This window comes from Sorex araneus, chromosome 1, assembly GCF_027595985.1.
Source record: "Sorex araneus isolate mSorAra2 chromosome 1, mSorAra2.pri, whole genome shotgun sequence".
In the NCBI taxonomy this organism is placed as follows: Eukaryota; Metazoa; Chordata; class Mammalia; order Eulipotyphla; family Soricidae; genus Sorex; species Sorex araneus.
In genome coordinates, this window is record NC_073302.1 from 114,154,932 (window position 1) to 114,169,723 (window position 14,792).

General features: G+C 39.1%; 1 protein-coding gene across 1 annotated transcript in view; it reads right to left on the minus strand.

Annotated features, from left to right (window-relative positions):
* CDH10 (cadherin 10) overlaps window positions 1-14,792 on the minus strand; it is a 166,343-nt gene that overhangs the window by 27,144 nt on the left and 124,407 nt on the right. Inside the window, exon 6 of the mRNA XM_055144962.1 lies at window positions 1,370-1,557. Within this exon, the coding sequence (XP_055000937.1) occupies window positions 1,370-1,557 (188 nt within the window). The remainder of the gene's footprint in view (window positions 1-1,369; window positions 1,558-14,792) is intronic.

Sequence of the window (14,792 nt, forward strand, 5' to 3'; positions counted from 1 at the left end):
TCAAGACAATTACAGAGTTTTCAGCAATTTTATAAAACAGTTTCTAGTTTTATAAAGAAAAGAAAAACCTTGGATAAAAAGATAAGATAAAATATTGCAAATTGGCAATTTGGTTTCAATTATGAAAGAAAAGCGTGGAACATAAATAACATAAGTGTTAGAAGGATAAAATTGAATTCTACTGTCTTTCAACCATTTTTTAGTTGTTTTGTTTATTTCCTTTTGTGGCCACACCCAGTGATGCTCAGGGCTTTTTCCTGGCTCTGAGCTCTGGAATCACTCCTGCTGAGCTTCGGGGACCTTATCGGGTGGTGGGGATTGAACCTGGGACAGCCTATTGCAAGGCAAATAACTTGCCATCTGAAATAGTGGTCTGGGTCCAATCTCTCAACCATTGTAAAATGTGTATTTTTATTTGTTTGTATTTGGGCCACACCTAATGATGTTTAGGGCTTATTCCTGGCTCTGAGCTCAGAGATCACTCCTGGCAGGCTTGGAGGGCCATATGTGGTTGGGGATAGAGCACGTGTCAGCCTCCTGCTAGGTAGCACCCTACACACTGGAATTTTGCTCTGGCCCTAATATGTATATTTTAACAGGAAAAATGGGGATGCATTGCTGATTCGCAACTCTAAATGCTTTGTATGATAAATAGACTAGTTTGCTTAATTTCTTAGTCCTGCAAAACCACAAGAAACTGCTTTCTCCTTTGTTTCCATCATTTAATAATGCTGTGTACCTAGGGCATGGACATATAATTTTCTGAAAGTTTTATATTTAACTAGTACTCCAGGAATTGTCATACAGACAGAGTTCAGGATCTTTCATAAGGATATAAATGTACTGTGCCTTATTTTTATCTTATAATAATGGTACTAACTCTACAATTAAAGAAAAAGATAAAAAGAAAAACGAGTTACCTTCACACAGTATTATTGAGCATATGTCAGCAGAAAAAATTTAATTTATGTAGCAGAAGGGAAAATGTGAACAATTAAATTATCTTCCAATTCATGCTGTCTATTTTTTTATTAGCAACCCTAATTATTGCTTCATACATCTGGATAGATGGGTTGTTATTTTTAATGTCTCCAACTGCTAAGATATAGCACCATTATTATCTATAAACTTTTTTAAAAGTGAAAACAATGTTGTATTAAGGCAGGGAGGTTTTTACTAAAGTAACTCAGCAATATAATTACATATACACCTTGCATTTTAAATGTTGTAAAATCTATACCTTCCTATTTGCCTCAAAATATATTTGAAGTTCAAGACCCCAAGCTTTCTTTCCCTCATACTTTGGCATAATGGCATTATATTTGAATGGTGATGATACTTAATGCATATTCATACAAGTACTGTGCACCTTTTTTACTGTTATGATGCCTTCCTGTGTGTCCTTCTCAGTCATGATGTCAAACATGTCCGTTCCATCACCATCTATAATTCGATATTCTACTTCAGCATTTTTCCCAATGTCAGCATCAGTTGCTTTTACACTCCCAATGGCTGTGCCAACTGGGGAGGATTCAAGAACTCGAAGATGAACTGTATCTGCAAAGAATAAATAAATAAATCTGTGTTTATGCATATATATAGAGAGAGAAAAGCAAGAGAAAGAGGAAGAAAAAAAGGAGAAAGTCAATTCTCAATAGATTATTCAAAGGCAAACTACATATGAGTGTGAAAACATCAATATTAAACTCTAAAGAGCAACAATATAGTGGATAAGGTATTGGTCTTGTATGCCGTTGACCCAGGTTTGATCCTGTCACCCAGTATGATCCTTGAGACCCACCAGGAGTGATGCTTCAATGCAGAGCCAAGGAAAGTCCGGAGTACTGTGAGAATATGGCTCCTCAAACAAAGTAAACAAGTAAACTATGAACTCTTCACCAATTTGAACACACATAACAAGAAAACAAGTTCAGGTTTAGGAACAGAAAATGTGGAACTTTGAAAGTTTCAGAGTTTTCTTATAAATAGTGAATATCTCACTCAAGCGCTAACATATAGATACTTCCTCCTCCTCCTCTGCCTCTTCCTCCTCCTCCTCCTCCTCCTCCTCCTCCTCCTGTACCTCCTCCTCCTTCTTCTTCTTTTTATTATTATTTAAGATTTCCACCTTCCAATGTCCAAGGGGAACTCAGGGACAGCGCTGACTCTTTGGGGGGTGGGGGATGCAGGGTTTGAATCCAGGGTCTAAACCTCTATGTTCTACCATGTAAGCTCTTTTCACCGCCTCTATATTTCATTTAAAAAATAAACATGTTATTTTCTGTCTTTTTCATAAGTGGCTAGATGTAAACTTTAAATTTTGAAATAGACAGAATCTCCTGACCCCGTGCCAGGCTGTCTTCGCCGGGGAACCTTGGAGTGGGGCGGGTTGAGTTTCCCTCCCTGCCCCAAACAGAGCTCCAGCAGCCAAAAACCTCCAGAACCCAGCCACAGCCATGCTGAAGACCACTCTCTACATGCTCAGGTGAGTCTCACCCATGAGGGAGCCAACAGAGTAACCCAGGTATGCAGAACCAGTGGCTGAGATCTCCAAGCCCGCTTGGATCAGGACTGGGCCTCCTCCACCCAGCTCCCCAGTTTTCCAGTAGTTTGGCAGCCATACCTACAAACTACCCCCACCCCCTCACCCCCCCACCCCAGCACCATGTAATCTCATCAACAGATGAGATCCAAGATCCAGAGACTATAAAATAAGACTCCCAGAAGAGAATGATGCCCTATTTCCTGGAGAGCTCAGGGGCTTATACTCTAGCCCATTCATGTAACTAAAGTCGAACACATTTATTTGGTTTTAACATACTTGCTTGTATTCTCTTATATCACTGAATCACTGTCATCCAGTTGTTCACTGATTTACTCAAATGTCTCCATTTGTCCTAGCCCTAGATTTTAGCAGCCTCTTCTTACATTTTTCGCAACGATTGGAGGTTCTTTATAGGGTCAGGGGAATGAGACCTGTTATTGTTACTGTATTTGGCATATCAAATACCCCATAAGGAGCTTGCCAGGATCTTCCAATTCTCTTATATACAAGCTTAATTTGCTTCAGAATGAAATACGACAGCCTTTACACACTTCCGTCTTATTGTGGTGGGAAGATGCTCGCTGGTAGGGTGAGGGTTTGAATATTATCTGTAATGAACTCTTGTGAACTACTTTATGAAAATAAGATGTAAAACATCACAAAAACAGATACAATAAAATTTGAAATATGCCTATGTTTTTTTGTTCTTGTTTGCTTGTTAGGGGCCCACACGCAGCCGTACGCAGAGTTTACTCCTGGCTCTGTGCTCAGAGATTACTCCTGCTGGGATCATCCAACCATCTAAGATGCTGGGGATTGAATACCAGTTGGGTAAGACAAGTGCCCTACCCAGTGTATGATTGCTCTGGCCCTACCTATATTGCGTTTACACAATCAAAACAAATCACATAATATGCATGAAATATTTATATTTTGTTTTGTTTTTGTTGTATTTAATAACAATATTAGTTTATTTCAGCTGCGGGGTGAACATTACAGAATCCTGGCAGTCAATTACAGTGAGTGGGAATCCTGTTTCTATTATGACACATCAAAAGTGCAAGGGAGAAATACTGAGATGCTCTACATAATATTAACGTCAAAACACAAAATGCTTTACATTTTCTTTCATTTCAGAGCCAAACAAGAATTTTTCTCTTGATTCCTGTGCACCTGGCTGTGCGTCCAGCCTGAACAACCTCTACTGCTAATGAGATTTGTGTTTTTGCACCTGCTCATAAACCACGTGTTACTGGCAGATTAATTGACCTGAAGCACACTTCTGATTATAGCACCTTCTTCCTCATAAAACTTAAGCAATTAATTTAATATAAATAATGGGTCCAAACCTGTTAGTTAGGCATACACAGGTCACAATATATCTCTCCTAATGAATTTGGCCTTTAGTCACATTCATGAAGTATTTGACCAGACGAGACTTTTAAATTATTTTTTATGTATTAAAGTATTTCTTTACGTGAATATTTATGTATAATATATTATATATAATAGCACTCTACCACTGTCATCCCATTGTTCATCAATTTGCTCGAGCGGGCACCAGTAACATCTCCATTGTGAGACTTGTTGTTACTGGTTTTGCCATATCGAATACGCCAGGCTCTGCTGTGCGGGCGGGATACTCTCAGTAGCTTGCCAGGCTCTCCAAGAGGCATGGAGGAATCGAACCTGGGCCGGCCACATGCAAGGCAAATGCCCTACCCTCTGTGCTATCACTCCAGTCCATAATACATTATATAAAATATATAAAAATAGCATGACTATGCACTATATATATTTTTATACAATTTGTGAACTACTTTACAATTTGTCAAATCTGAGAAAAGAACATAGTTTTGGAACTCTCTGTTTTGTTGAACTTATGTGTCAGGTCCCTAACCTTCTCCTTCAGTATCTTTGAATGTGACTGTATTTGCACAGAGAACAACAAAACTTGAAATAAGACTTAATAAGAATGAGCTGCTACAGATAGGCCTCAATGCAATCTGACTAGTGTTCTTAAGAAGAGAAAATTTGGAGCAAGACATGTACAAGGAAAATTATCCATGGGAAAGTAGTTGAATAGGTCTCAGAAGAAAATAAGCCAGACCCACATTGACTTTAAGTTCTTAACTCCCAGACCACGAGAAAACACATTTATTTGGTGAAAGCCATAATGACAGCTGTGCTAGTATTTGTGCATACATCATCTCAGTTGGGGAATCATTTCCAATTACCTGTGTTACAATTAAAGTGGAGATTAATAGAATAACAAGATGTTTTCTCCAAGTTAATGACTCAAATGAAAAAAATTAATTAAAATGAAAATGTGAAGAAGAAATGTTTATGTTTAGATAAAGTCATTTATAAGTCTGTGCTGATATATACAAAAAGGGGAACTGAAATTAATGAGCATGGCATTAAACATTAGAACTTGGAAAACAAAGATATAATTGTTAAAGAAATTTGACATGGTTAAGATAAAAATAGTAGATAATTAATTTCAAAACAAGTGTGTGACAAAGAGAATAAAAAATAACAATAGTAAGTTTCCAAAAGGGTTCCAAGATATCTAATCATATATACAACAATACTTCCCAGGAAAATAGTAAAAAAGGCAAAAATATTAAAGAAATGTAGTTATAGATAATAGAGTAATTTAGCAACTTTTAGAGCATTATGAATATGTTTATGTCAATAAAATCAATAGTCGATGCTATTCCGTAAACAACAAGAAAATCTCACATTAGAGGTAGAGCCTTAATTTTCTAAATATACTAAACTACTTGGCAAGCTCTCCGTGGCATATTCGATATGCCAAATATAGTAACAGTGATGCATCTCATTCCCCTGACACTAAAATAGCTTCCAATGTGGCACCATTGGGAAGGACGAGTAAGGAAAGGCTGCTAAAATCTCAGGGCTAGGACAAAGGGAGATGTTACTGATGTCCGCTTGAGCAAATCAATGATCAACTGTATGAGAGTTACACAGTGATAGTAAACAACTTTCAATGTTAATAAGTGAATTAAACTTTCATGATGTGTAGCTACATTAAAAAGTTCAAAGACAACTACTCATATTCGAAATAAGAAATCAAAATAAGTGGTTGGAATTAAAGTAAAGTGGGTAGGATCTTTTCTTGCACATAATTGACCTGAGTTTGAACCTAGCATCCCATACGGTCAAACGTGCCCTGTATAGAATGATCCCTGACTGCAGAGCCAGGAGTAAGTTCTGAGCACCAGATGAGGCCCCCAAAATAATATGTGAATATTTTTTATATAAAATATATCACACATGAGTGAAGCTCCACAGAACCAGGTAATATGGAACTTTGTGACCCTGAACTCTAGGCTCAATGGGACCCAGAAACAGAGCTCCTCTGCCTGATTCCACCAATCTCCAGCAACCCAGGGGTCACAGGCATAAGAGACCCATTGCCAGCCCCAGATAAATTCTTCAGGGCCTAACCTCCACTAGCACAACTGATGCCAAGCTCCAGGCCGCTTTTCCGGACACATCATAAACATTTCCTACCTATTTCCCATCATTAGCGCACCATATTTGATGTTGTTCAAATATGGTGTAGACCATCATAACACCTATAATGGCAACTGGAGGCCACCCTAAAAGTCCTCATCCCTCTCGGAGAGCCCGGCAAGCTACCGAGAGTATCCCACCCGCACAACAGAGCCTGACAAGCTACCCGTGGCATATTCGATATGGCAAAACCAGTAACAACAACGGGCCTCATTCCCCTGACCCTAGAAGAGCCCCGAATGCAGCAGCGTTAAGAAAGATGAACAAGGAAAAGCTGATAAAATCTCAAGGTCAAACTAGCCTGCCCAAACGAATAAGGACTAAAATGACTGTCTGCACTTGTACGCTCGTACACTGGCATCGGAAGCATCCATCGAGGATCTGATGGTGCAAGCACAGTAGATCAAGTATGACATCATTGGATTGACCAAGACGAGAAGGCATTGAACACATCATGCTGTTTCAACACTGGACAAGAAATGTTCCTCTGTTCTTTGGAACATATGACAATAGAGTCATCGGTGGTGTTGGTGTCCTTGTCAACACAAACTTAGCCATGACCATTGATTCGCTTGAATGCCTAACAACCCGAATCAGATGCTTACATTTGAATAGATATGGCTCATAGATGCCAGCAATTTCTATCTTCATCATCTACACACCAACATCCAAGTATAATGAAGAAGAAATTGAGAAGTTCTACATGGAGCTGGAGAAGTTCTATAAAGAAGACCACACCTTCTACAAGGTCATTGTCGGTGATTTTAACACTAAGCTGGGACCTAGAAGGTCACCCAAAGAACTCCACATCAGGACCCATGGCCTAGAATGGAACGAACAGGGTGAGAGACTGTCTGAGTTTATTATGTCGACGAAGACCATCCATGGTAACTCAGAGTTCCAGAAGGCTGAATCTAAACGCTGGACATGGGAGTCTCCCGGTGGATAGTTCCACAGCGAAACTGACCACATCATATTCAATTGATGGTTTTGCCTGACCGATGATGCTGTTGTCCCAAAAATCCAAACGGGATCAAACCACCATCTCCATCCTGCGAAATTCTACTTCTTGGAGCAGGGAGAAAGGGCTACAAAGTTTAAAAAATGAACTTCCAGAACAACCACCAACTAGGAGCTCTTTGGCACTACTGCAGCAATATGGGAAGATGCCATTGTTGACAACACCGACAAAGAATATAATTGACTGATTCAGCACCTCCATGATTGTGAGAAGAATTCAGAGAGAGAGAAAGCCACAAAAAAATCACCTGTCTTCAGAAACTCTTGAGCTCATTTGCCAACGTGGTTTGTTGCAAGCCTCAGACAATCTCAAGCTAATGTCCGAGCTTGCAAAGCTGTGCAGAGAAGCAATAAAAGAAGACTTCCAAGAGAGAGGAGCAGCAGTGTTGGCCCATGCGGCAGAAGCTGGGAAAAGTATTCGCAACACTCGACTATCCTTCGCCAACTATAAGACCAAGATGACTGCCCTTCGACGTCCTGATGGATCTATCATATCTTCCAGAAGTGCAATGAAAAAGGTTATTCACGACTTCCACTCAGATCTCTTTGGTAGCCACATCCAACTGCCCACATACCAAGTTCCACAGGAATGATATGTCATTCCCAGCGATCTCCACTCCAAAATCTGACATGCCATTTCATTGGTAAAGAAGCATATAACACCCATTTCAGATAAGGTCAGATCCAAACACCTTAAGAATCTACCATTAGTACTCATCAATACACTGGCTCGGCTATTCACACACTACCTGTCTGAGCAAGGTTCCATCCCAGTGGAAAACCAGCAGGACCGTTCTGTTGTACAAGAAGGGAGATATTCACGACATAGGCAACTATCACCCAATCTGCCTGTTGTCTGTCGTCTACAAGTTATCCACTCGAGTCATCCTGAATAGACTTGGCAGAACACTAGATGAAGGACAAACATGTGAGCAAGCCAGGTTCCGAAAAGGATTCAGCACAATTGACCATATCCACAAGCTCGTTGAGGTTTTGCAAGAGTTCAAGATGCTGCTCTGTCCAAAGTTCTTTGATTTAAAGAAGGCCTTTGATTCTGTTGAGACTGAAGTGGTCATCAAAGCCCTAGCCAAACAGGGTGTTCAAACTCAATACATCAGGATCGTCCAGGATCTATATTACGGATTCACCACCACGATCTCACCATTCTACAAAGAACTGATCATTGACATAAAGAGAGAGGTTTGGCAGGGCAACACCATTTCACCGAAACTCTTCAGTGCCTCCCTCGAGAACATCATGCGATGACTGGAATGGGAAGGAATGGGAGTGAAGATAGATGGTTGGCAACTACACCAACTCCACTTTGCTGATGATATCTTTCTCATGACACCAAATATCAGCCAAAGATTAGTCAAGCGGCACAAATGCTGGCCAACTTTGACCATGAGTGTGGAAAGGTTGGACTGCAGCTGAATCTCATTAAAACAATATTCATGAGAAATGGACTATTTCCTGACATTCTATTTGCCATCAATGGAACAAACATCTCCCAATGCAGCAGTGATGTGTACCTAGGTTGAAAACTTGACATAAAAATGACCTGGCACCTGAACTGCGCAGAAGGAAGATAGCAGCGTGGAACACCTTCAAGTGTGTTGAAGAAGTCATTAAGAGGAAAAAGAACCTCCGGCTCCAGACACATCTTTTCGACTCCACCCTTGTTCCTACACTAACATATGCCTCAGAGACCTGGGCCTTACGAAAGCAGGATGAGAGTACTATTCGGGTATCCCAAAGAGGAATCGAAAGAGCTATGCTTGGAATATCACTTTCCACTCAAGTTAGAGAAGGAACCCAGAATTCGGACCTCTGTCAGTGATCAAGAATCAGGGATGCTGTCTTGTTTGCCAAGGTTGATAATCAGATGGGGCGGACACGTAATACGATTTAGAGAAGAACACTGGACTAGAGCTGTTACTGAGTGGATTGCACGGGATGTCAAAAGACCACGTGGCTGCCCACTTACAATATGGTCAGACTTCCTCATGAAAACCTTGAACAAACGGTTTGAGGTTCTTCATGTTCCTGGAGCGAGTAGATGTCATTGGGCTGCACTAGCATACAACAGTGATGAATGAAGACGTTACTGGCGTCTTCAGTAAGATCAACGGGATTCCAAGTGATACAGGTGATACAACTGATAAAATATATCACTGTATCATTGTCGTCCCGTTGCTCATCGATTTGCTCAGGTGGGCACCAGTAACGTCTCCATTATGAGACTTGTTGTTACTGTTTCTGGCATATCAAATAAGGCTCGAGTAGTTTATCAGGCTATGCCATGCTGGCAGGATACTCTTGGTAGCTTGCTGGGATCTCTGAGAGGGACAGAGGACTCGAACCCGGGTCGGCCCTGTGCTATCACTGTGTGTGTGTATTTCCTTTAGAGTATTGTTTAGTATTTGTTTTGAGAATAAAATAATTACTTTAAAAGGATTTTAGGGGACTGGAGCAACAGCACAGCAATTAGGGTGTTTGCGTTTGCCTTGCACGTGGCAGACCCGGGTTCAATTCCCAGCATCCCATATGGTCCCCTGAGAACTGCTAAAAGTAATTCCTGAGTGTATGAGCCAGGAGTAAACTCTGTGCATTGACAGGTGTGACTCCCCCCCAAAAAAAGCAAAAAAATAAATAAAAGGATTTTAGGATACTAACAGTGATAATATCAACATGCAAGACTTCTTACATTAAAAGGATTTTAGGATACTATCACTGATAATATCAACATTTAAGACTTCTTAGTGTCTTAAAATTTATACATTAATAAAGTTATTTAAAAGGAATGCTATAATTTTACAACTGTTCACATGGTTTGGTTTATCAATTCATGCTATTAAAGTAGCTGCACATTTGCATGTTAATCCTTGCCACTAAAGAGGTTGAAAATCCCCTTTATGGGTAAGGATAAAGGTAAGGATACAGCTTTGATGCCAAAGCAATTAGGCACTAATACAAATGTTTTTCCATAATATTAATTAGATTTTACTTCATTTTTGTAGTTTGTAAGTATGAGAAAAATAGGTGTGCATGAAATTACAATTGCCTGAAAGAAAAAGTTTGAGAAATAGAGATAATGAAATTATATGAAACAAAGGAAACAAACAGCATGCTTTCTTTGACCAATATTATCAAAAATCTATAGTTAGCAATATCCTAATAATTTTTTTAGCTAATTAAAATATGTTAAATTGCACTAGTGCCCTGGCATTCTAGTTATATAATCCAGTTCAGAAGTATAACTGAATAACATTTTTGTGTCAGGGTCACAGCAATAGTACAGCTGGTAAGATATATGCCTTGCACACAACCACCCTGGGTTGAATCTCCAGCATCCCATAGTGTCCCCTGGGCCCAACAGGAGAGATTTCTGAGTCAAGAGAAAGTCCTGAGCACCACTGGTTGCTACACAAAATCAAAAGCAAAAACAAAAATGTTTGAGTCATAGAAATTTGAGATAGAAAAAAGTACAAGTCCAATACTGAAGAATAACTATAAACTAGAGAAGAAATCAGCAAACTCAAGTACTCGTATGGCCTTATACTATTTGGCATTTTCACAACGATGATTTTTTTTTCTAATATGAACTTGAAGTAGGGAGACATATATTAAATGCCAGATACTCCAGGAGTGATTATTCAAGACAAAATAATCTCCACCACCAGCTGGAACCTGTCATGATTCACTGTCCATGGATGAGGATATAGACATAAATCCCACTGTCAACAGTGAACACTCCTAGCATAGGTTCAGGCAACCCTGCAGAGCTATAGTTTTGGAAGACCCAGGCAGTTCTATCCACTACGGGCAGAGGACGGCTCTGGCATCCAGAACACTAGCAAGGCAACAACCAAAGGGGAAGCCATAATTATTTTAGGGAGAATATGTGCACAGCAAGAAAGATACTGAGTATGTGCTCCATAAAGGGCCTGTGTTGGCTCCTTCTCAAAGCTTTCACCCACAAGAGGAAGCAGAACAGTCAGGGAAACAGCCATATGACAGCACGATGAAAATATAGATACAAACACTTAGCTTATGAAACTGCAGGATTGGAATTTAATGGTATCGAATGCCGTGGGATATAGAAAAACAGAGAGAATCATGATGGGGTATACAAATAAATATATGTGTAAATGTCTATATTTACATAACTATATATTGTTATAAAAGTTTTGTATATAACATTTATACATATGTATCTACATATTATGTGTGTCTATATATTTCACAGCAGGTAGGGCATTTGCCTTGCATGTGGCCAACCCGGGTTCAGTTCCTTTGTCCCTCGTGGAGAGCCTGGCAAGATAACAAGAGTATCCCACCCTCATGATAGTGCTACAGTGCATATATTTCATACAACAATAAATTGTTGATTGTGTAAAGACAAACTTTCACAAACCTTTGAGTTTCTTAGTGGTTCAATGTCAAATCTATTTAAAATATTAAATATTACAAAAAATATAGAATGAACAACCAATGTATACCATGAACAACTGTCAGGAATTCACTTAGACATAGGGTAGCATTCTATGTACTCCACGTAAGCAAACACATGATTCAACATTAGTGCTCACAGAAATCAATTAGTATGTCTAGTTATAAATTTTGGACTGGAGTGATAACACAGCGGGTAGGGAGTTTATGTTGCACATGGCCGACCTTGGGTTGATTCCTCCATCCCTCTTAGAGAGCCTGGCAAACTACCCGTGGCGTATTCGATATGCCAATAACAATAACAAGTCTCACAATGGAGACATTACTGGTGCCTGCTTGAGCAAATCGATGCACACAGGATGACAGTGCTATAGATTTTGTCATTGTCATCCCATTGCTCATTGATTTGCTTTAGCGGGCACCAGTAACGTCTCAATTGTGAGACTTGTTATTGTTATTGGCATATTGAATATGCCACGGGTAGCTTGCCAGGCTCTGCCATGCGGGCAAGATACTCTCGGTAGCTTGCTGGGCTCTCTGAGAGGGACAGAGAAATCAAACCCAGGTCAGCCGCATGCAATCAGATGCCCTACCCACTGTGCTATCGATCTAGCCCACTACAGATTATAAATTTCAAAAAAATATTATACACACGCTTACATCAAGCGTACATTTGTGAGTGGCCAGAGAGATGAAGTAAATAAAGACATAAGCGTTGGATTTGTGAGGAATGAACATTAGCACTGGAGCAATAGCACAGGAGGTAGGGTGCTTGCTTTGCATGCAGCAGACCCGGGTTCGATTCCTTCATCCCTCTCGGAGAACTACCGAGAGTATCCTGCCTGCATGGCAAAGCCTGGCAAACTACCCCTGGTATATTTGATATGCCAAAAACAGTAACAACAAGTCTCACAATGGAGACTTTACTGGTGTCTGCTTGAGCAAGTCCATGAACAATGGGATGACAGTGCTACAGTGCTACAATGTATCCCTGGCACCTATGATCCACCAATAATAACCAGCAGTGAATCCTGAGCCAAGAGCCTGGAATAAGCCCTGAGCACCACTGGGTGGGGCCTCAAAACAGAAACGAACAAAAAGCTGTGAATGTAACTAGGGGAACAATAAAGCTACAACAACAAAAATTCATCTTGTGACTGAATCCAAAAAAATAAAGCAACATGTGATTATAGACATATGGTATTGATATTGTTATATATTCAGTATGTTTTTAGAAGTTCTTTTCACAATAAGGCATAAAGACTTAAAAACAGAGAAAATTAGAAATAATAATTTCAGACCTGTGGTGGAATCAAAACCAACATATATAAATCTGTTGTACTGCTATACATGAACAATAAATTCTATCCAAAAAGATTGTTACTAGAATAGTCATTTAGTTTAAACAATCTGGAGATGAATTCCTATCAAAATATCAATGGCAATTTTAAAGAAAATGCAACAAATATTTATACAGGCAGTATGGAACCACAGAGAACCCCAAAGGAATTCTTAGAGAAAAACATCTAATAAAATAAAAACGCAAGGATTATGTTTCCTAAAACTATTTCAAAGCAATAGTTATTAGAACCGTTCTGCATGATAGCTGTAACTAACATACATAACCAATAGAACTGAATGAAAGCCAGAAATAAATTTGCATGTATATGGATATCTGATCTATAGAAATGATTATGAGACAATGCAGTGGAGAATGAAAAACCTCTTCCACATCCTCCATGTGTCCCTTAAGTATTTAATGGGGTGAAATTTTGAGGGAGAAATGTTGCTTGTTATGGGGTCAGACTGTGATATGTTTAAGACTTACTCTTGGCTATCCGCTCAAGCATCACTCCTGACAGGCTTAGGGGGAAGAGTTCATGTGGAGTGCCAGGGACCTAACCTGGGTCACCCCTAATCAGACAAGTATTTTACACACTGTACTATCTCACTAGCACACTATTGTTTCATTTGACTGTGCATTGAAAGAATAAAATGATGACTATGAAAATAGTCTTTTCATAGTAATGCCTGAGCCTAAAAGAATACATGGTGAGCTATGCCTTCAACACTTGATGATGGTAAAGATAGTTTTAAACAGCAGATGTATCTTTTATTATTCCAGGATAATAAAAGTCTAAAATCAATGTACAGAAATTCTTGTGTTCCAGAAGACTACAACGACCAACAACAAAGGCAGAAGAATAAATAATCAGGTACAGTGGATTTTCTGTACTATAGAGAGTAGCTAGAGAATGTAGGAACTCTGGAATTTTAATGCTGCATAAATTAAACTGAGGACCGTAGAATTATCTATCTATCTATCTATCTATCTATCTATCTATCTATCTATCTATCTATCTATCTAATTGAATTTGATCAGGTGTACATATAACAAGTCAAAAGCACACATTTCTTTGTTTCTGGATCACACCTGGCCATGCTCAGGTCTTACTCATGACTCTGCAGTCAGATATCCCTCCTGCAGGGCTCAGGGGACCATTTGGGATGCAGGGGATTCAACCTAGGCTGGTCATGTGCAAGGAAATTTACCAATATCTGTAACACTGCTCAGTTCCTAAGGCACAAACTTTTAACATATCTTAAATAACATAACTTTGTTAAGGAGGACTTATATCCAACAGACTAAAATTATTACGTAGATTATTTTAAAAAGTGTTTTTTTTTCTTAAACTTTTGAAAGTCAGTATAATCTCTTATAAATTTGGCATAAATGCGGAACAATTTTACACAAGAATATCATGTTTCTTTTATATTTGCACTTTGAAAATTGCAGAACATTTTAGACAATGAAATAACACATATATCTAGCACTTCTTGAGAATGCTCATGAGACAGAAATAATGCCCGATAATAAGATGAATACAAAGGAAACTTCTTAACATGTTATTTAAATTTGCTGAGATAACTCGGAGAGAAGCTAAAAGAAAAGCAATGCAATTATATTTGGGAGGAGAAGAGAGCTGCTAATTAGTTCAATTTTCATCATCAAGAAAGGAAATAAGAAACACTATATAGCAAATTTAAACAAATGAGAATACATTGCATAGTTAATTATAGTTCAAATTAGATGACCATTTAATGTATTGTAATTTTTATTTTGTTTTGCTTTTGTAGTAGCTCAGATCATATTTCAGTTTGGCCAGTCTCGGGACTGGAGATTTTGCTCCAAGAGTTCACGGTCAGTTATGTACAGATCTTTTGATTCTAT